The 23608-nt window shown below is 44.4% G+C and overlaps 1 protein-coding gene across 1 annotated transcript in view; it reads left to right on the top strand.

Annotated features, from left to right (window-relative positions):
- EPS8L2 (EPS8 signaling adaptor L2) overlaps positions 1-23608 on the top strand; it is a 110240-nt gene that overhangs the window by 32754 nt on the left and 53878 nt on the right. Inside the window, exons 2-3 of the mRNA XM_066634176.1 lie at positions 4247-4310; positions 5185-5240. Coding sequence (XP_066490273.1) covers positions 4267-4310; positions 5185-5240 — 100 coding nt within the window. The 5' untranslated portion in view covers positions 4247-4266. The remainder of the gene's footprint in view (positions 1-4246; positions 4311-5184; positions 5241-23608) is intronic.

Raw genomic sequence — 23608 nt, 5'->3', positions numbered from 1 at the left:
CCCATTCTTTCTGGGCATCAAGCAAAAAAATCTGAGAATACCCCTAATTGCCTCTAGTTCCATGGAACAGGTTCAGTTGCACTGATGTCCAGCAAGACTTACTTTCCCTTCCCAAGCCTCCCAATTACCCCCTTCCTGCAACCGTAACATGCAGCGCAGTTCATTTTGCCATAACTGCATGCTATGGCAGAGAAAACCATAGGATAGGGCTGAACGAATATGTGGTCTCTAACAAAGCTCTGCTTCTGAAGATTCTGCTTCACTGCCACTAGGTCTGGGAGGCAGGGACACTCTTCTGTTTGGAGAAGCTACTGCAAAATTTTGCCTCTGCCATGTGATCCAAGCAGAGGACTGTCTTGAAATTCTTCACGGCAGAAGACCTCGGGCAGATACCGCTGCCCGAACGGCCCCTCCTGACCGAGGAATTAAGTCAGATAGAGGTTAAAAGAGAAGATGTCTCAGACCTCATTGATAAATCAAAGATCAATAAGTCGCCGGGCCCTGATGGCATCCACCCAAGAGTTATTAAGGAACTGAAGAATGAAGTTGCTGATCTCTTAACTAAAATATGCAACTTGTCCCTCAAAACGGCCATGGTGCCAGAAGATTGGAGGATAGCAAATGTCATGCCTATCTTTAAAAGGGGAAAGAGGGGGGACCTGGGAAACTATAGGCCAGTCAGCCTAGCATCTATGCTAGATGGTGGTAAGATGGTGGAATGCTTCATCAAAGAATGGTAAGATGGTGGAATGCTTCATCTAGGTAAGATGGTGGAATGCTTCATCAAAGATAGAATCTCAAAACACATAGACAAACAGGCCTTGGTGAGGGAGAATCAGCATGGCTTCTGTAAGGGTAAGTCTTGCCTCAAAAACCTTATAGAATTCTTTGAAAAGGTCAAGAGGCATGTGGATGCGGGAGAACCCATAGACATTATATATCTGGACTTCCAGAAGGCGTTCAACACGGTCCCTCACCAAAGGCTACTAAAAAAACTCCACAGTCAGGGAATTAGAGGACAGGTCCTCTCATGGATTGAGAACTGGTTGAAGACCAGGAAACAGAGAGTGGGTGTCAATGGGCAATTTTCACAATGGAGAGAAGTGAAAAGCGGTGTGCCCCAAGGATCTGTCCTGGGACCGATGCTCTTCAACCTCTTCATAAATGACCTGGAGACAGGGTTGAGCAGTGAGGTGGCTAAGTTTGCAGACAACACCAAACTTCTCCAAGTGGTGAAGAGCAGAAGTGATTGTGAGGAGCTCCAGAGGGATCTCTCCAAACTGGCAAAATGGGCAGCAAAATGGCAGATGCGCTTCAATGTCAGTAAGTGTAAGGTCATGCACATTGGGGCAAAAAAATCAAAACTTTAGATATAGGCTGATGGGTTCTAAGCTGTCTGTGACAGATCAGGAGAGAGATCTTGGGGTGGTGGTGGACGGGTTGATGAAAGTGTCGACCCAATGTGCAGTGAAGAAGGCCAATTCTATGCTTGGGATCATTAGAAAAGGTATTGAGAACAAAACGGCTAATATTATAATGCCGTTGTACAAATCGATGGTAAGGCCACACCTGGAGTATTGTGTCCAGTTCTGGTCGCCGCATCTCAAAAAAGACATAGAGGAAATGAAAAAGGTGCAAAAGAGAGCAACTAAGATGATTATGGGGCTGGGGCACCTTCCTTATGAGGAAAGGCTATGGCGTTTGGGCCTCTTCAGCCTAGAAAAGAGGTGCCTGAGGGAGGACATGATTGAGACATACAAAATTATGCAGGGGAAGGATAAAATGGATAGAGAGATGCTCTTTACACTCTCACATAACACCAGAACCAGGGGACATCCACTAAAATTGAGTGTTGGGAGAGTCAGAACAGACAAAAGAAAATATTTCTTTACTCAGCGTGTGGTTGATCTGTGGAACTCCTTGCCACTGGATGTGGTGATGGCACCTGGCCTGGACACCTTTAAAAGTTGATGTGTATGTGCCATGATGTGTATGTGCAACCTCCTGATTTTAGAAATGGGCTATGTCAGAATGCCAGATGCAAGGGAGGGCACCAGGATGCAGGTCACTTGTTATCTGATGTGCTCCCTGGGGCATTTGGTGGGCCGCTGTGAGATACAGGAAGCTGGACTAGATGGGCTTATGGCCTGATCCAGTGCGGCTGTTACTGAATGCACAATGCCTCTGGGAGCTTGAGTCACCAAGCATGGTTCCTGAACAAACTCCTCTTCAGTTTGGTGTGTTCACAGACACACCCAAAGAAAATAGAAAGAAGATGCTTTGATCCTGGGTTACCTCTCTTCCTCAATCCAGCCCATGCATCACATATTTTTGATAAGTGAATTGATGAGAAACCTTCGTTTCTTAAGCTGAAATCCTATATGAATTAATGCAAAGGTACTTACTTCTGAGTATTCATGCATAGGATTGCATTGATAATTGTTGTTTCATGGCAGTTTTAACAACATTTTTTTGCAACGTATGTCTCAAGGAGGATATTGCAAGAAACTTCAGAAAAGCTACAGCTTCTTAAAATCCAGTTTAAAACGCACAAGCATTCTAGTCCTGAAAATAAATCATTTTCAATTCATCATTTTGAATTGAATTTGAATATATGCTGTCACTCACACACGTAACTGATTGTGGGCATCATAGTAGGAGGGAAAATATCTTTTGAACTCTGGGGTTAATCCAGGGTGGTCAGCAACTTGTGTAACGCTGAGGGCAAGTCACATTGAAATGGCTCCATGAACCGAAGAGCCCCAGCTAATATGCTTGTGCTGCCAGCAGCTATAATCTCCTTACCATTTGATCCACAAACTGGGCTGTGCCAAACTATGCTGCCCTTATTTCATTAAATTATGATTATAGAATTCTTGTCTTCAGAAGTTACAGCGCAAACTTATACATTTTTACTCAAAATTAAGTACTACTGTATTCAGTGGGGCTCACTCCCAGGAAAGCCTTATAGTATTGCAGCCATAGAATACTTGAGCCAGCCCTTCATCTAGGACAGTGGTTTTCAAACTGGGGCATCACAACGCCCCAGTCTGAAGACCCTGGCCTCTGCCCCCTTAAGGGGCGGGGGCAGTGAGGAGGCAAGGAGGAGGCAGCGATGCATCTCAAAAAAGACATAGTGGAAATGGAAAAGGTGCAAAAGAGAGCGACTAAGATGATTACGGGGCTGGGGCACCTTCCTTTTGAGGAAAGGCTACTGCGTTCGCGCCTCTTCAGCCTAGAAAAGAGACGCCTGAGGGGGGACATGATTGAGACATACAAAATTATGCAGGGGACGGACAGAGTGGATAGGGAGATGCTCTTTACACTCTCACATAACACCAGAACCAGGGGACATCCACTAAAATTGAATGTTGGGAGAGTCAGAACAGACAGAAGAAAATATTTCTTTACTCAGCGTGTAGTTGGTCTGTGGAACTCTTTGCCACAGGATGTGGTGATGGCGACTGGCCTGGATGCCTTTAAAAGGGGATTGGACAAATTTCTGGAGGAAAACTCCATTACGGGGTACAAGCCATGATGTGTATGCGCAACCTCCTGATTTTAGAAATGGGTTATGTCAGAATGCCAGATGCAAGGGAGGGCACCAGGATGCAGGTCTCTTGTTATCTGGTATGCTCCTTGGGGCATTTGGTGGGCCACTGTGAGATACAGGAAGCTGGACTAGATGGGCCTATGGCCTGATCCAGTGGGGCTGTTCTTAGGTTCTTATGTTCTTATGACGCAATCCCCAGGATTGCATCGCCCAGGGGGGCTGCAGGGACTGGGATTCCCTCACCAGTTCCTGCAGCAACCTGTTGGGGGTGCGGGGAGCCCTCTGTGTCCATCTGCAGGGCTCCGCAGCCTGCTGAAAGTAAAAGTGGGGTGATCGTGCTCTGCCTCTGCAAAACTGAAAGTGGAGTGCAATTGCTCCACTTTCACTTTCTGGTACCAGGAGAAAAACTGCCCCATTCACCCTATTATAGTGTCAGTTCTAATGGCAGTTTGCTGGTGTTCCTTTTGCATCTTTTTTTATTGTGTATGCCTTAGGAACAGGGAACCATTTATATATTTATTTCACTATGTAAACTGCTGTGTCACCTTTTTTTGAAAAGCTGTATATAAATATTGTAAATGCTAGTGGCATCGTATTGTACATAACTAAGTGAACAAATGACTTGGATAAAATAAAACGTTAAATGTTGTAGGTCCTTTCCGCAACTAATCAATATATGTATATCTTTTACAGGTGAATGTCTTGAAAGCAGCATGAGCCAGAAAGGATCTACAAGCAGCTATCCCGGCTCCGCAAAGTAAGAGCGTTAAATCGATAGAACTTTTAGTAAAATAGAAGAGTCATATGGGTCTACTGAATTGTTCACCCCCCCCCCCCAAGGGAAGTGTTCTGAGGCTACATACAGATAACTTTTAACAGGCTGGGAAAGTGATACTGTAAAACTGTCATTGTTTGCAATACATATTTTGACATAGTTATGTACTGACAATTATTCCTAAGGAGCAATAGAGATGCTTTACATTTCATGATACTGTGTCACTGACTCCCAGCCAGTTCTGGTGGCTTGATAACTGTTGTTATCAAATGTAATATGATATGTAATATGTAAATATAATATGGGAGCCTGAGATGAAGAGTCATGAAGCCATGAAGAGTCTTGGGTGACCCTGGACCATCCACAATATTTCTCAGCCCAAACCTACCCCACAGGGTGATTATTAGGATAAATGGGTGGAGGTGAGAAACATGTATATTGCTTTGAGCTCTCAAAGTATGGATAAAAATAATACACAAAATACTTGTATAATCCAGAGGGAGCTATTTTGGACTCAGGAGCATGATTTTATTGTTATATATTGAACTCTCTAGAGAAAAAGTTACAGGCTTAAGTGGTATCGTGCATTCAAATGACACTGCAGTCTTGCAGGTCAGCTGGTTATTTCTCAGTGTGGAGAGAGGGGCAAGAAGGAACCACACAAGCCCAAAGCCTGTTTTTCATCTTCGTGTCTGTAGAATATGAGGAGTGGGAAGTTATGGCTGAACATCACCCTAGGTCTATTGACCTCTTACCTACACTGGTTGTCATTGGAGTAGTTGAAATAAACTTTGAAATACGTTAATGAAACATCCTGGCTTGTTTATGACAATTATTTTTTTCTCTGCTTCTGCAGTGGCAGCATGGGCAAAGCAGATGGAGCGACCAAAATGAGCGCAAAAGATTTATATGGTAAGGCCCCATCATTGAAACGTTATATTGATCACGGGTTGGTTCAAATGATACTTTCAGTCCAGAATGGACCCTATATATGAACAGTGGTGCATGCTGTTCATGTGTTCTGGCCCCTCCTCTTGCTTCCCTGTTAATTTCTCTAATTCGGGGGAGGGGGCATTTGTTCAGACTACCTCCCCACGTGCCTTAAAAAAAGAAAAAGACAGGAGACACCAGCAGCCACGGAACAGCCACTAGAAGAGATGCTATATTGGGAGGATTAAGGATACTTGGTAGCCCGTGCTAAATATGAGAGAACCATCTGTTAAACGGTGCCTTTCCCCCTAGGTTTTATTTATTTATTTATATAATAAGTTAACAGGGGTTTACAAATTTTACAAACCCCTGTAATGAAGAATCTTTCATTTTGCATGGAAGGGTATAGCAGGTGACAGTGGCAGTGACTGTACTGTAGGCATTGATTCTTTTCAGTTGTCATTTTGCATCATCTCTCCATTATGTGGCACTTGCTGGTTTGCAAAGCAGCAGAGGAGGACAATCACTTTTTCCTCAGCACTTGACTCTGATGCAAAAGCTTTTCTTTGAAAATACTGCTGCCATTTTAACCTCCAATGTGACTGAATTGTTGAAAATAGTTGCTACAGTATTAGCTTTGCTAATATAGCTAATATAACACAACTCTCTGGGTTGTGTGCTTATCATGGCATTCAAGCAGGCAAAATGTCTCTAAGACTTTTTGAATTCTTGGACAAGCTTAAAACAGAAATGTTTGTTGTTGGCAGTATAATGGATCATGCTCCTTAATTAGATATTATACATCTTCAAAACAGCCAGTACCCTTTTATATTTGAAAAAGAATATTGCTTTATGATATGTAGTATTTCAGACAGAAGGAGACCTTGCAGACAAACACAAAGGATGAAATACTCCTCTGCCAATACCATACATGGTTTTTATAGGCAGGCCTAGTATCAATAGCTGACATGGTCCGGCACCTGCCATAATATTTCCTTACAATTTCTAACTTTTTATCAAAACCTTTATTTTCATCAGCTTTGCTTCCCTTATAAGTAGTCCTACAAGCACAAGTAGTCCTGCTCCCCCCTCCCTGGCCATTCCTCCTCTGTCATAAAATTCCTCATTGTATTGCTGCAGAAATGTGCCTAGGTTGCCAGTGCAACCAACCCTATGCCCCCTTCATGGTGGGTGGCTTGCTTCCCATGCCTCTGCTGCTGTCAGCCCTGTCACTGGAGCAGTGATGCTGGGATCCCTTGTTTTATCATGCTGAAGCATCTCCAGCTTTCCTCCATTAGGACGCAATCCTAACTTGTGCTGGAACAGGCAAGCCAAGAGGCTTGCGCTGTATCCAGCGAAGGATTGTGGCCAGCAGTGGCTTAGCCAGAGGCAAGGGGAAACTTTTCTCCTTACCCCTGGGTAAGGGCTGCTGGCCCCAACGGGTCTTCTTGGACTTGTGCCACCTCCTGAGGTGGCGCAAGTCCAAGGAGAGCGGAGTGGCTTGAAGCCACTCCGTTCTCCCCGAGTACGGGGGTTGGGATCCAGCATAACTGCTGGATCCCAGCCCCGCCTCCCTCTCCTTGCCCGCCCACCCCCGGGGCCGCCCATCACCCTCTCTCCCCCCGCCCAGGAATGCCTCCCTCCCTCCTTCTCCCTGTCCTCCCCACGCCTACCTTTTCCGCTTGTATTGGTGCAGACAGGCTGACGCAAGCGGTGGAGGGGAAGCCAGCGCGGAGGCTTCTGTCAGCCTCCACAGGTCAGCGCTTCTCGGAGTGCCAGCCTGGCTTCCCCTCGAAGAGGCACAAATGTGCCTCAGCACATTTGTGACCCTCCCAGGGTTTGTTACAGCACGTTTGTGACCTTCCCAGGCTCCCCCCCAAGGACTTCGGCTGGCCGAACAAGAGGTTTGGATTGTGTCCTTAGACATCTAGGTATGCCCAACTGATGTACCCACCCACCTCCCGCCCAACCTGGGGGGTAGCTGCTGGCTCTCCACATGTCAGCATCCTGAGTTGAGGAGGAGAGCAGACAATAGAAGCAGAACTTGCCACCACTCCCTCACCTCCCTTTCGGGGTATCACAAGAAGGATGGAGGGCCCCTTCATAGTTTAAGGAGCCTTCCTGAGAGTGTCTTCTCTGAGAGCTCCCTCCCCAAAGACACTGTTTTCAGGTTTGTGTGTTTGTTTTATATTCTAGGGAAGCTCTGGCCTTCTGCAGTGGATGGTAGAGATAATCCTGAACTAGGGGAACCAAAAACATATTCAATCATATTAATTGCACATCAGTTTAATCTTCTGAAGTTTTTGGTTGTCTCTGATGGAGATAAGAAATTGTGTGTGGTTGTTTATAGCAGCAGTTTTCAACCATATTGGTGTACCATGGATGGTCTGTTCTGTGCTGCAGAGATTGAAGAGTGTCATATATTAGTAGGTCATTGCAGGATGTGAGCCCCCTACCCTGCTGGCAGCGTGGTATGCCTGACAATTTTAGTTGTAAAAAACTAATAGTGTGCCTTGACAATTTTAGCACCATGTCAGTGTGTTACGGGATGAAAAAGATTGCAAATTGCAATCTTTTTAAAGACTGACATTCAATTTAGAGACTGACATTCAGTGAGGTCTGTAGGCTTTACTCAGCAATCTGAGGAAGTTTTTTAAGCATTAAACAATGATCTAATGCTGAGGCTCTACTCTGCAAAGCAGGACAAACAGGGGATTAGGGACAAAGTATTTTGTCTAACCAGTTCATTAGAAAAGGAAGAATGTTTTCTAGAGGTCAGGTTCTTCAGGCAATTTGTTGTAGAATTTCTGCTGAATGTTTGTTGCACAGTCAGATAGCATGTCCTTAGTGTTGTTTTTGGGGCTTCAATGGAATTTATGTTGTAGTATTTTCTTTAGTAGTCATCATGGGAGCAGCTACTATCTAATAGGTGCATATACATTTTAGAATAGATACATGCATTTTATTATTTATATACCACTTTTCACCAAAAAAAGTTCATAAAGTGGTTTACACAGGGAGGAAAAAATACAGAAAATTTTACCTTATCCGAAAAGGTCTAACAGTCAGTTCAGAGACATGAGACTATAGCTATTGCAAAAGACGCAATGTTGGAATGAATGTGCCTAATTGCCTTTCTCCTGCTAAATATAACAGAACCATCAAGCAAGGGTAGGTAACCTACAGCTTGCGGGCCAAATCTGGCCCACTACATGAAATGAGGAATATGCTGTCGGTGGGGAGGCTCCCCACTGGAGTCCTTTGAAAAGTGCCGCCGCTTCGTGAGGCACACAAGTGTTCACAGCCCACACTAAATGTGTGTGGGTTGTGAGTGCTTGGGTGCCTCACATGGTGGCGGCACTTTGCAAAGGACTCCAGTGGGGAGCCTTTGCCTCTCCTGCCTTCCCACCCACCACACATGCCTGCACGAAATCATCTGGCCTGTAGTCCCAAAAAGTTATATCTACCCAGCCCATGGTGGTTCTAAAAAAGGATTCAAGTTTGTAATTCTTTCTCTGTAAGACTTACAGTGTAGCAGACCAAGGGCAGAAGCTTCCTTTGAGCGTCATTCTCTGTCTGGGCATGTATTTCTCCAAGCTGTGCCCGTGTCTTTTTTCCTAGTAATATGGCCTAATTGGGAGGTATGCATATCAAACATGCACGCATTTTTACTATCCGCAGTTCTGATGTCTGGCTCCTATGCAGGTTACTGACCTCTGTTTTAATGGATGCCTCTTTGCATAGTAAACAAGGGGTGTGTTGTGAACAGAGCAGAAACAACAAAATTCTCAGTTGTATCATTTATTTTTCTCATTTTTATACTGCCCTTCCTCCTGTAAAACCTCCTGTAAGGTTTTTGTCCTTACAACAACCCTGTGAAGTAGGTTAGACTGAGAGAGAGTAACTGGCCCAAGATCATCCAGAAAGCTTCATGGCTGAGTGGGGATTAGAACCTGTTTCTGCCAGGTCCAACTCCAGAACCACTACACCATTATGGTTGCTGTGATGGAATGTACAGCTCTGATAGACTATCTTTTTTTTATTGTGATAGTTAACACCCAACAGGATTGAAATGGTGTTGTCATCCTTTTCTCTTCAGTGTAGGCCAAGCAAAGGGGAGGAGAAGGGCAGTGGAGACTCTGCAGGTCAGTGTAGTGATGTGTCTTTATGATCCCTGAATCTGGTATACATGGGCCTACCTGACGGAGATTTGCATTATCAGGTGTACCACAATAAAGTTTTGTTGTGCCAACTGCTTAAAGTTTGACATTTTGCAGAGATTGGGCAGGCCAGGTACCCATTAAATAAAGCACTGTAATCCCTCCATTGCTCAATCACACTAAACACATTCCAGTCTATACTTCAAGTTCAAGATATGGGAGTGACACGCTATCTTTAATAGGTGTGATAAACTAAAAATATATCAAGAAATGTGATTGTTTAAGATGATTGTAACTGCAACTGTACCATGCTTGTATATTCAAGACAGTGGTTAAACTGTGTTCTACAAAAGCAAAGAGGTCAATGGAAGCTTAGCAGGGGTTCTGCATGAGAAGACTGCGAATCCTCTGCTTTCCCTTACAATGTAAAAATCTTGCTTTCCATCTTGTGGGTCTGCAGCAGTAGTTCTTGCAGATGATTTGCAGGGATTACTTGCCACTGTGCCACTACCTTGACTTCATACTCTTTGCCTAGAATATTTATCACTATGAAGTGACCTCAGCCTGGGATGTTATTGAATCACCTCCTTTGCTGAAGGGCTCCATGCTTAGTGCTGGGTAAAGTGTTGAACAAAGTGCCTATTAATTTTTCAAGATCAGGCGCAAGAGATTGATATAGAAAAATAAATGTTGGAGGTACCCGCTGTTTGCATTGTGCTGGTTTGTTGGTAGACTGGCCCTAGTGGTGAAGTTGATAATCTGGGGAACATGGAATTTCAACTGTCTTCCCCTCTTCTTCCATCTGCATCCTATTACTAAATGGTGAAAGACACTTTTCTATCTCTTTCTTTCCTCCTCTCTCTGAAGAATTTTGAGGAAGGCAACAACTTTTAAGTGACTGAACAGAAATCTTTAGCTTCCCTTCCCTGTCCTCCCTTCTTTTTCCTATCCTGCTTTGATAGTGGAACATGGTCATTCTCATGACACTTATCAGCTGGTAACTAATGCAAATGATTTCAAAGAACATGAGTTGAAAGGAAAAGGGTTGCTGAACCTTTACCTGCCCCTTATATTGCTTTTCCAATATAGCTTGCTCAGTGTGTTACAGGGTGAAGCGGGAACTGACTTCTTGTAATAAAATAATCAATGAACAGATCATAGTAGCAAAAAGGACAAAGTGCAAATGAACACACCTGAAAGGAATCTGACAGGTTATGTGTAAAATTGTAGAACAGTGTTTCTCAACCAGTGGTACGAGTACCAATGGTGGTACTTGAGGTGGTATCCGGTGGTACTTGTGGGACCCCCCAGACCTCCTCTACCTGGCAGTGAGACCAGTGATGCAATGCAACAAGCAGCAGTAGGAGGCTTGGCTCATCAGGTAGAGCTCCAGAGTGCAATTTTCCTGCACTCAAAAAAGCCCTCCTGTCTGCTCTGAGCCTCTTACTGGTGCTTGTCGTGTTGCTCATAGTCTCCCAATCCTGAAGTAATTGGCGATGACATCATTGCCAGTTACTTCCCATGGTACTTCTAATAGGTAGACCATGCAAAGTGGTACAGTGGGGGACAAACGTTGAGAAATGCGGCTGTAGAAAGGTAGCTACAGACAGAATGTGAAGAGTCACAAAATTTGAACACAAAAATGCTAATATTTTCAACATACCCAAAACAGGAAATCTGCCAACTAAAGGGTTAAAGGAGCATTCAAACTGGATAAAGCCATTACAGACAAATTCATTAGAGATTTCCATTACAGTGAGTACTTGAAGGACATTCTCATTCAGACTATTATTATAAGATGATAACTCTGGGGGGAAAATTGCAGACAAGGATGTGTGAAAGATAGTGGAGTTAGAAGAAACTGGTACACTAAGCAACAGTTAAGTTGTTAGGACCAGATGGCATTCACACCAAGGATTCGCAACACAAAACTCATTCTTGTGGTATGTTTTCTGAACTGGAAGGTTGCTAATGTAAAAAATTTGTTTACAAAAAACAGTTTTGTTTACAAAAATCCAAAATAATTTCTTCAAGCAATTCTAGAAATCACAGGAGACATTTTAGCCTGGAACTTGCCAGGCAGAACAGTGCTTCTGTTGGATGAAGTGCCTTGGAAGGATGTCACTACATCCCTGGACTCGAATGTTGAGCATTACGGAAACATTTATATTACATCTGTGTCACTGACTAGCGGGATCTGACCACTTTGGATATACGCCATGATGAATTATGTGTCCACATTAAGTGAGGTCTTGAGCATACAGACTAACTAAAAATTTTAAGATAACTCTTTGCATGTTTCAAAGGCAATGCCCAGTGATGAACAAGAGGTGCTGGAAGAAGAAGTATTTTCCATGTTTGTCTCACTAATAAAATGAGAATTTCATTTCTTTGCAGTGCACTGCGGACTGTGAAAGGTTCAGAATTCTGTTGTAATGATGGGTGTGATAAACAGGCCTAAACAAAAGGAAGAGACGCACAGTGCGCTATAACAGTGTAGCCAGGAGTAGTGTCAGGCTAGGTGGACAAAAACCTATGACTATTAGAAGGCTACTAGGCTGGGCTAACCCCTGACCCTTCAGTACTGGTGGCAGTGGCAACTCTCAGTACACCATCAGGGCATGAGCAGGGGCCATCTTGGGGGTCCAGTGCAAGTCTTTGCCCCAGGGCTCCCAGCAACCTCCTGTCAAGGCCTCAGCATTACAGTGTAACTAGTAAGCTGTGTTTGGCCAGCAAGACCTTTTCTCCTTATTGGAGTCATAAAATGTACCCTGTCATATGCTATTGTTCAGAATTGCATACATGTGATCTACAATAGCACAGTTGCCAAAAATGTGAGCCATGAGCCAGAAACTCTCCAGTTGAAATCTCACCACTACCAGAAACTCACTAGCAAACTTGGGACCCACTCGTGAACACACAGCACTAGCTCTCCACCAGCATTGAGTGCCGCAAACGTGACACTAAATACCAGTCAGTGCTGGTGCTGATGCTGATCCATAATGAGCCAGCGCCAACTGGAGGTTTACCACATGCTACCTGGAGCAAGGGACGAGCTCCAGGCAGTGGAGAGATGAGTTGGAGCAGGGGGAAGGTGTTCTGGAGTGGGGGCAGGGCGGGGAAGGCAGGCTGGGGGGGAGGAGGGGGCAGGACTGGTGGAGCGGAGCCCTGCATCAGACCACCCAGCCCAACCCAAGGCCTCTCAACACTGCGCTGGCAAAATAGATACAAAATAGTACTGAACCCTCAGTACTGGGGGCAGTGGCAAACAGTGCAGGGCATGAGCCTTTTCCTGGGGGAAGGGGATGGATGTTCCCTTCCCTTGAGGAGACGCTGGTGGCTGCCTGAAGTACATGGGATGCAGCGGTAGCCATTTTGGCACCACTGCTCCTCTGGGCAGGGCCTAGGAGAGGGGGGTAAAGGGGGTAATTTGTACCCGGGCCCAGGGTCAGAAAGGGGGCCCAGGAACCAAAGGAAGGGACCCAGAAATTTCCTGGCATCTTACATTTTCCAATCTCATCTAGACTCACAACTCACACAGGATGCTTGGGGCATTACCATGGGCACATGGCAGCCACAAACCATAAACACTAGGCCCAGGAATGCATGCGTTCCTTAACACTGTCACATCTGGGAGGAAACTGGCCTGCTGCAGTAGCTCTTTGGCTTGTGGATCCGCTTACCATGAAGTATAGTAGCTCAGCCACCCAGCTGCGGGACTGCAGGTGCTGCAGAAGTCAGTTTTGGTGTACACAGGACACTTTTCATTCTAGCGTGCTACTAAATACAATGCTACTAATCTCCTGCAATGATTTTCTATATTTGAAAGATTTTAGAGAGTCTTAGGAGTGTGTTTGGTTTTCCATATTACTGTATCTAGCTGACAACGCCGGGCAGGCAGGTAGACCTGAGCTCTGCATTGGGAAGACTGGTTGACCAGGCTCCAAGGCTATTCTAGCTGTTGCCACTTTCCTCCTGTTTTACCCCCATTCTGCCCACCCCCATTGCCACCCCCCAACTCTGTTTCACCCCCTCCCTCTTTAGGAAGGGGCCCAAAAGAAACTTCGTACCCCCTGGTAAAATTCCTCTCAGAGGCCCTGCCGCTGGGCGCCCAGCAGCTCAAGATTGGACTGTTAGACAGGCCTTTATTTACTGAGCCTCAGGCCATCCATCTGCAATATGGGGATAATAGTACTTTACAGGTTGTTGTAAGCATGATTATGGTGATGTATATGATATGGTTTGAAAATTCTGAAGTAGTTACATTGTTTCTTACATATTGGAGACTTGGTGACACTGCAGAATGAGGAAATATAATAACGAATATCTCTTCAGCATCTGCTTCCATAGTAGAAACAAGAGCCGATGAATGACCCTTCATCCTGCTTGCATGAATGAGTGAGGTGCCCGTCCCCGGCAACAAATGCTCTTTTTCTTCCCTTGGGGTCATTAGGGTACTGAACATTCATTGCATTTGGCAACTAGTCTAAAACACAGGGATCTCATGTGTTAAGCCCCATATTCTAGAAGACTCGCCAAATGCACTTGCCGAAAGATTCCTTAGTTTACAGGTACAGCAGGTGGTTATCAGGTTACTGCCTCATTCAGTACACAGCTGCCAGCTGAATAAATGTTAATGTGGACCATGAATAAATAAAGCTGCTTCTCTGCTTACTGGCTTCTGTTCTGAACAATGCTGAAAGGACATTGGAGGGAAATCCATTATATTTTTGGCAACCTTAAGAGAATGTCTGGAGAGGAAGTTCTTTGGAATAATTAGTAGTGGTTTACACAACAGGCTTTTCTGTCACATTCGCAGCAGGGCCTCTTTGATGGCAAACTGCATGGCTTAAGAGACTGCCATTGTACCTTCTGAAGTTTTCACCCTCTGACTCCTTTCACCAAGGAAACAATGACCTTCTCCCCAGGAATATTTGTTTATAGGCCATGCAACTTTTTCTTAGGGTTCAAGGTTATAGCACTTCATCATGGTCAAGATGGACCTTGGCCAAAAGTTCATATTCAAAGTCAGGGAGAAGCTACCCAGAGAGCAAGTAAAATGTATAAGAAGGATACAGACTCTGCTGCCATTGCTAGTTCACAACACTGTGGTGTCAGTAGATACTGTATAAAAGGGACATGGTGAAGAGAGATTCCAAACAAAATCAGACATGGGAAGCAGAGGGAAGGGATCAGCACATACAGTGGGGAGTAGGCAAAATGAGGATCAGCGAGATCTCAGAGTATGTATACTCTATAAAGGTGCTTGATCCTTGCACATTTGCTCACTGATGGAGGTATCAAAATGGTATGTGTGCTTTGACCACAGATGGTTGAAATTTGGTTCATAAAGTCCAACATACCCCAATTACGTACTTCACAATGGGTTATTTAAACCTCTGTGAAAACCTGGAGTGTGGTCTGCTTGAAAGCAGCAGTCAGTACTAAGTACAGAATAAGTCAAAGTATGGGTGGGATAGGATACAGATTTGGCTGTAAAAGTTCTCCCTTTAAGCATCTGAAGCTAGGAAAAGAAATCTGAAGGTGGGACAAGATTTGCATGCTTTCATCTGGTTTAACTTTATTTAGTTTGGGGGAAGGGGTGATTTGCAGCAGTTGCCAGAAAAGTATTCTTGCAAAATGCAGCCCCCCTCAGTTTCATCCCCTTACTCCCTGTCACTCTCTACAGCAGGGGTGCTCAATACGTCGATCGTGATCGACTGGTTGATCGCGAGGCAAAATGAGTAGATCGCAGACTTCTCTCCAGTTCATGCATCCCTGGGAGTGAGCCCCTGGCAGGCTTGTGAGCCCAGGGAGTGAGACCAGGGAGTGAGCCCCTGGCAGGCTCCTCCCTGGGAGAGGAGCCGCTGGCAGGCTTCTCTCCTGTCCACGCATCCCTGGGAGTGAGCCCCGTTGACTCTACTGGGGCTGACTTACCTTTCCCCTGTTTTTGCACTGGTATGTGTGGAGATCTGCCCTCCCCAACTTCCATCTGTTGGTTCTGTGTGCAAGGAGTTTTGCACTGGTCTTGCTGTGATGTCTATATAGGGATCTTCCCTCCCCCACACCTTTCCCCTGTTTTTGCACTGGTCTGTGTAGAGATCTGCTCCCCCCCCCCACTTGTATTGGAATCAAGGAAGATCTGGTGAGGAGGTAGATGTGGTGTCAGCAGTGGCCCCTTTAAGGGTAAGGCCTGGGCATCCAGCAGAGTGTGCTGCACAGCTGCAGCCACTTGAAGGCAATAGGGCCCTCAGGGATATAAGAGCACCTGAGGCAAGAAGGGCTCCACTTATTTATGTGAGTCAGCCTTTTCCTACATGAAGATCATTAAGTCCAAGTACTGTTCCACCATGACTGATGAACATTTGGAAGTGTGCTTGAGGCTGGCTGTCAGCAGCTACTGTCTGGACTATGCATCCTTGGCTGATTCACTTCAGTGCAAGTCATCAAAGTAAACTCAAGTAATTACAAAAAATGTTTATAGTTAATTATGTTGTGTTGTGCAATATTGGCTCATGTGGTTATGCAAGGTACACCAACATACAGTGTGCACATAAATGTTATATGTTATGATGGCGCGAACATTGTAAAAAAACTCTGGTAGATCTCCGGGCCTTGCTGGGTTTCAAAGTAGCTCTGGAGCCAAAAAAGTGTGAGCACCCCTGCTCTACAGCATACTCTTTTTTCCCCTTAACTATTCCAAAGAGGGTTTGTATGTTTGTTCGTTCAAGTGGGAGTTCAGATGATAAACCACTATTATAACTTTAGAGGAATGACTGTACATTTTCCTGAAAAACATCCTTTTGGATGTAGTTATCCCAGCTTACAGGGATAGATATTGTAGCTTGTCACATTGGTTATGTCCAATGAAAGTGAAAGTGTCCAATGTGGAGTAGATGCCAGCATCTAAGGATGTCCAGGCACTTCACCTGTGACAGACAGTGATGGAACACTTGGTTGAGGAGTGATTGCATGCAAGGCGAGATCATTTGATACAAGAAACTGTGTGTAACCTAAGAGAGTTTTGTTCTGTAATAGTACACTGCAGGCCAGAGTGAGCGGCACAGTCTTTCCCACATGCCTAGATCTAAATGGATGCTATCTGAATTTTTCACACCTTTTGGTGCCTTTCTTATGTTGTGAGTTCATATACAGTGCGGAAAAATTAAAAGGCCATCCAGTCCAATCCTCAGGCACATAACAGAGCTGCTCATCTACCCCCTTTAGGTGGACCTTCACAATTCAGGCCTATGTGCTGCAGCAGAGAGCAGATGTACTGCAGTGACTTGCCTGCAGAGGAAACTTTCAGATCTTTATTATCTCAGTCCTAAACCTGCTTATTGATTTCAGTAAGATTTATTTCCAGGTATGTTTAGAATTTTAGCTTAAAGCGGCAGTGCTATTTGCTTGGAACTGGAGGTCATGGTTCACACTGAAAACTGTGGGACTTACTTCTGAATAAGCATGCTTAAGATTAGGGCTTCAAAACTCCTCACAAGGACAAATTTCCCTTAAGTTGAGGGAGTCTTTGGTTCAAATTAGCATTTAGCCACGAAGTTCTCTGGATGACCTTGAGTCAAATGCTATCTTTTAACCTTATTTATTTCCCAGAGTTATTGTAAGCATAAAAGGCGAGAGCTGCATATACTTTATGAATGAAGGGTAGGATAAAGATGTAGGCTGCAATCCTAACCTCACTTTCCTGGGAGTAAGACCCATTGAACGCAATAGGACTTACTTCTGAGTAGAGCTGGTTAGGATTGTGCCCATAGTTAAGTGTGCATTTTGAGAACCAGCATAGTGTTGTGGCTAGCATTTTGTGGACCACATCACATCCCCACTCCGACATGAAGCTCACTTGGTGACCTTGGACCAGTCGCAATCTCTAAGCCTTACCACACAGGTAGATTGTTGAGAGAATAAAATGGAGAGGGAGAGTGTGAAGAATGATATCAGTAATCTTGGGCTTCCTGGAGGAAGGATTGAAATGTAAATAAGCAAAACTTTGCTGAGACAAAAAGTCTATGGTGATGCAACTCCTGGCAGGTGGGAATGATCTTTCACTCAGTACAGTGTACTGGCAGCCAAAGATTAAATTGCAATTCACTTGGCCACAGTCATCTGCATCTGCCAAGGATTCATGTGTCAATGACCAAGGAGAGGGATTGATTGCCTCAGAAACATGCAACAATCATTCAAACAGCAAGTATTCTGTGTTCAGTAAGCACCTGAGCATCTAATGAAATGTAGACATATGCTAAAGAGGCACGCATTCAACCTGAAGTGCCTCCTCTTTAACCCAACAACTGAGGAAAGGGGGAGAATCCTGATCAGAATCTAGGGAGGAGAAGGTTAACTTTTTCCCCTTGTAGTGTTTTCCTGCTGAAAAGAGTTCCCCATCCCATGGCTGGTTACAGGAAATAGCTGCTGGGGGGCCGGCTGGCTAAACAGGAAAATGACATGAGAGGAAAGAGTTAACTTCCTCCTCTGATTTCCTGTGGGGATATCCAGTTGGCATCATGCCCCCTTCTACCATACACATTTGTGCACATCTAGTCTGCCTCTGATGCCCAGCATGTCCTACTGAACATTGCTCATAATAAACACTAACATTACTGAGCAAATGGCGTAATCATCTCCCCAGCATCCAGCTCCGTCTTTGGGTCCCCTTTCCACACTTTTTGTAATGTTGGAGTTGCCTTCTTTTAAAATGACAGACACACTTTTCTAGAACATATCTCTGTATAAAACACCATAAATGTGTTGAGTATATGGTATAGCAAGAGGTTATGGTAAGTAGGATGGCCCTTTCTGAGATAAATCTGGAGCATGTATTGTAAGAGTTGACCTGTTCATTAAAAAAACCCTACAATTATTCATGTTTGTGAAGTGTTAATAAAAACCTATTTTAAAAACCCCATTGTTAAAGTAGTGTTAAACTTGCAGTGCAAGCCTAGGCATGTCTACTCGGAACTAAGTCCCACTGAGTTAAGTGGGATTTGCTCCCAGGTAAGTGTTATAGGATTGCAGCCAAAGTCTGTTCTTTTTATCGAAAAAGTATCTTAAGTGAACCTGTGCTGAGATCTCTGTGGACAAGTACCAATTTACCATGCTGGTTGGCAACCTTCAGTCTCGAAAGACTGTGGTATAAGCCTACAGCACCCAGTATTCCCACCATGCTGGAGAAGGTCAAAAGGGACTCCTTGATAAAAAAAAAAACCCAGAATCTCTTCATCTCAGCCTGAAAAAAACCATGCAGTGTAGTTTGTAGCAGAAATGCACTACATGTGGAAGTACATGCACACTATTTCTTCTCCTCTCACAGCTAGAAACTTTGGTTTACCACTGAATTCACACTCAGTAGGCAGCCATAGCAAATCCCACCCCTCTCTGACAAGTGCCTTTGTGTGATTGATGTAGTACATGTGTTCTTGAACACCTGCTTGTCATGTTTCTCTTTTTCATAATCTTGGGCATACGCCTAATACATCACATGTGAAAACGCCCAAAAGCACAGGTAGAGTACACTGCAGGAAGATAAGGCCTCAATAAATATTGTTCTTGACCCTGCTCAAAAGATTATACTGTAGGAAAAGATTTAGAAAAACAGTGATCACATGCTTGGAGCACCTTCCCTATGAGCATTTAAAGGGGCCTTGTATTTGGAACACATTAGTATTAGGGAAAAAAGACAACTGAGAGGGGACATGGTGGAGAGATTGGATTAAGTCTTGAATTTACTGCAACAAAATGTGGTGCTGGGCATTGGTTTTGACAAATCTATAGAGAGTGTCTATCAACCACTCTTAGTTGTGATAATGGAATATTCAATTTTCAGAGGCAGTTGCTAGTGGGTGGGCAGTTAGGAAGGGCTGTTGTCTTCCTGTCTTGCTTGTGGGCTTCTTGGAAGCATCTGACTGGCCACAGTTTGAAACAGGAAGACAGTCTAGATAAACCCTTTGGTTTTTTTTAAAGAAGAGTTCTTCTTGTGTTTTTATTTGTGCTATACACTACATTGTAAGATAATCTCATATCTGGTATCCTGTGCTATTTAATATGAATATAGAAAGATAAGGTTGATTTTTGAAGCGGTCACATAATTCTCCCAGAACTTTATTCTGTGTGTGTACTTATTTCTACAATCTCCCTGAGAAAGTTGCTTGTGGGGTAGAACTAGGTTAATGCAGTGGTGCTTTTGGAATGCCTAAGGCACACTAATTCCAGGTCCCCTGCCTTGAATAATTCCATTGTTTGTTTGTCCCAACCTTTCAGCCACTACCATTTCAGTTTCTCCTTTCAAACTCCTGTTCCCATCATAGATTACCATTCAAGATTATTCTTGCTCTCTCCTGATACAGCACTCTTCTGTTAGGAAGCATTCTTCTTTGTTTCCATTCCTTCCACCCCAATTTAGTGAATCTAGCTGGAGCAGAAATCTAGATTGTTTTTCTAACTGCAAATGGGGTTGACAGTAAATACAAAGAGCTACATTGTTTACATCAAATAAATGCATCAAAAGTAATGGAGAACACCTTGCTGCCTCATGATCATTCCTAATGTACCACTTAGCAGTGAATGAATGACCACATTTCCACTGCAGGAGTAAACTATAGGCAGGACAGTTTCAGAAAGGCAGAGTTCACATTATAAGTTACTAATGTTGTCTCATTTTTGCATGTCTCCCATCTTTACTCCTATAGTCCTCCTAACTTTGACTACTACAGTTGTAAGCTGGTTGCCCTCAACACATCATTCTCTCTTTAACTTGACAGATATCTGCCATATTTTCGTTGCTCCCCATATCCTAACATATTATTATTATTATTTTATTAATTTGTACCCCGCCTTTTTGCCCAACGGGCACACAAGGCGGCTAACAAACAATTTAAAAATACAACATGAAAAACAGTTAAAAACAATTTACAATTATTAAAAAGCTAAAAAGAAAACAAACCCCGTGGATTTTCATATAAAAAACAAGAACGCCAGCCAGCCTGTCAACAATTAAAAGCTTTTTGAAATAAAAAGATCTTCAGTCCGCGCCGAAACATTAGCAACGAGGGAGCAGTTCTCAATTCTAAGGGGAGGGTATTCCACAGTTCGGGGGCCACCACCGAGAAGGCCCTCTTCCTGGCCGCCGCCCCTCTCACATCTCTTAGTGGCGGCACAGTCAAAAGGGCCCCCCCAGAAGATCTAAGAGCACGGGCTGGATTGTAGGGAAGGAGGCGGTCCCTCAGATACCCCGGACCCGAGCCGTAAAGGGCTTTAAAATCAAAACTAGCACCTTGAATTGGGCCCAGAACAGAACCGGCAACCAGTGTAGCCGCCGGAGCAACGGCTCGACAGAGTCAAACTGATGTGCCCCGGCAACCACACGAGCAGCCGCATTCTGTACTAGTTGTAATTTCCGGACCGTCTTCAAAGGCAGCCCCACGTAGAGCGCATTGCAATAATCTAATCTAGATGTCACTAGGGCATGGGTTACTGTGGCCAGGTCCGCACAGCTCAGGTACGGTCGCAGCTGGCGAATCAGCCGAAGCTGAGCAAAGGCTCCCCTGGCCACCGCCGCCACCTGGGACTCCAGGAGCAGCTGTGGATCCAGGAGAACCCCCAAGCTGCGGACCTGTTCCTTTAGAGGGAGTGCAACCCCATTCAGAGCAGGACGATAGTCCAGCATCTGAGCTGTGGATTTCCGAACCAGGAGCACCTCTGTCTTATCTGGATTTAATTTCAGCTTGTTCACCCACATCCAGTCCCTAACCGCCTCCAGACAGCGATCCAGGACCCCAACCGCCTCCTCAGAATCAGGGGGAAAGGAGAGATAAAGCTGGGTGTCATCAGCGTACTGGTGGCAACCCACTCCAGACCCCCGGATGACCTCTCCCAGCGGCTTCATGTAGATATTAAAAAGCATGGGGGATAAGATGGAACCCTGCGGCACCCCAAACCTAAGAGGTCGGGGTGCCGAACAGGCATCCCCCAGCACCACCTTCTGGGATCTGTCAGCCAGGAAGGAGCGGAACCACTTTAAAACAGTGCCTCCAAGCCCCAACCCGGGCAGCCGGCCCAGAAGGACACCATGGTCGATGTTAGCAACTTTAGCAAGTTTGACTTGCTGTTACTCCTGCTTTGCTGATGAAAAGCTCCAACCCAAGATAACAAATTCTTTAGTCCCAGACATCATGTGAATATAAAGCACATGATCTCGTGTACCAGTCTAGTTATAGCAGCATCCTGTTCTTGGCAAGGCCACCTGGCTGTGCTGCCTGCTAGTTGCAATCCTTTTACAAAAGTTTGATACCAGTGCAATGTAGTCGAAATGCCTTTAGGATCAAGTTGTCCAAAGAGGCACCCATATTACACACCTACTCTGTTGCTTCTCTGCCAAATTTTTTGCCAAGTTCCAACTTTGTACAGCACTACTTTGCTATTCATGTTCGGATGGTTGTCCCAGTTCAACAGCATTGCCCTATGCTACTCTTCCAGCATGCTGTCTTGGTTTGCTTGTAACCGCCATACACCCCAGTCAGCCACAGGTAACACTTTACTAGTTTTATATGTACATTGCATAAAAGCAAAAAGTGCTTTTGGTGTCTTGTGTGAAAGCGCCCAACCTAGAGAGGACAGAATGTATGGAAATAAAGAGCATTAATCTGTCGCATATGTTAGTGTGTGGAAAATTCTGAGAGCTTTTCATATGTAAGCCTGGTACAAGTAGAAGGAAATGTTGGCTGTGTTTGTATTTGCTCTGCTTGCTTGCTTTATATCTTTAGCTAATAAACAAAGGAATGCAAGCCCTCTGCACTGATCTCAGGGTAAATATTAAACACGATGGGAAGGAATTAGCAGCATGCAACTCCTTCTAAAGCCTGCTAGCATGCTGTCAAAGTGGTTCATCGCTATAGAAACTATTAGGAACGGAGCCTGAACTAGGCCCCCCCACCCCTGAAATCACATGAATTCTAGTTGTGTGAATTGAAAAGGACCTTTAATCAGAAGCCTGCAGTGATGGTGTTGCCATGTGTACATTCCTAACAGTGGCATACTATGACTGGCTGGCTGAAAATGTGCGAGCAGCTTATACTTTCTTAGAGTCATTTCAGATAGTACTTTTTGCAGATCTGGAGGTAATCCCCATGTAGGAAAAAGTTGGTATCCAACCATATTTACAATGTAACGTAAGTATTTTAGTGGCGTCACAAGGGTTTGCATCACCCAATGCAGGAGGCCAGCATGCCACCTCCATCGAATTATATATTGAATTAAGCATCAAATTATATATTGATGGTAGTATTCTTAAAAACTACGATTTTAACAAATTTGACCAGTAATGGTCTCACCCTTTCCGCGTGCATCAACTAGTGTGGCCTGCACCCCCCACACTCTTCTAGTGATATCACTCATTTGTTTAGCCACAATTACATGAGTGTGGCAGGCTGCTGACAGTTGCAAGAGAGCCTCCTCCAGTCAGGTTTCACTCTGGGACCCAACTCTGCTAGCTGCAGTCCCCTTGCTCCTTTCTGTGTATGCAGATTGATAGCAGTTCCCAGAGATCCACAAGCTGTGAAGAATTAGTGCATATCTGCTTTAGTTAATTCAACCCACTACTTATTCTCCTGGGCACTATATCAAAGCTAAGACATTTTGAGTTGGTAGACAAGGCCTTGAGGTGCATTGAACACCCAATAGATACAGGCTAAAATCCTATGCACACTTACCCACTGAACACAATGAGACCTACTTCTTAGTAGACATGCATAGCATTGGGCTAATAGTTGCTTCATTTGCTTCCCCAACGTTTCCTCACTTTCTTCTCTGTGAACTTGGTTGTTGAACATTCCCTAGAAAGTCTGTTAATATTTACCAGTCTTCACAGAATATGTGGTATCTGTATTCAACATTGGATTATATTTGATTTTAGTTTTTTGTATCTGGAAAGTTGGATTGGTTTGGACCGCAAATTTCATATCTGGTTGTCACGTTTTTTCCTTGTAGGTCTCCTGTGATTTTTAAAAGCTACATGACAGACAGAAAGTAAAAAGGTTCAGCTTTTTGAGAATGGAGAATGGATGTAGCATAGTGAGAATTGATGTAGTATAGTGGCTTAAGCATTCCTGGCTGCCTATTAGGAATTTTCTGGTTCAGATCCCACCTCTGATTTCTCACTGTGTGGCTTTGGGCAAGCCACTT

Source organism: Tiliqua scincoides, chromosome 1, assembly GCF_035046505.1.
Source record: "Tiliqua scincoides isolate rTilSci1 chromosome 1, rTilSci1.hap2, whole genome shotgun sequence".
Taxonomy (NCBI): domain Eukaryota; kingdom Metazoa; phylum Chordata; class Lepidosauria; order Squamata; family Scincidae; genus Tiliqua; species Tiliqua scincoides.
The sequence above is the reverse complement of the archived record's forward strand: the minus strand, read 5'-3'. Positions and strand labels throughout refer to the sequence as shown.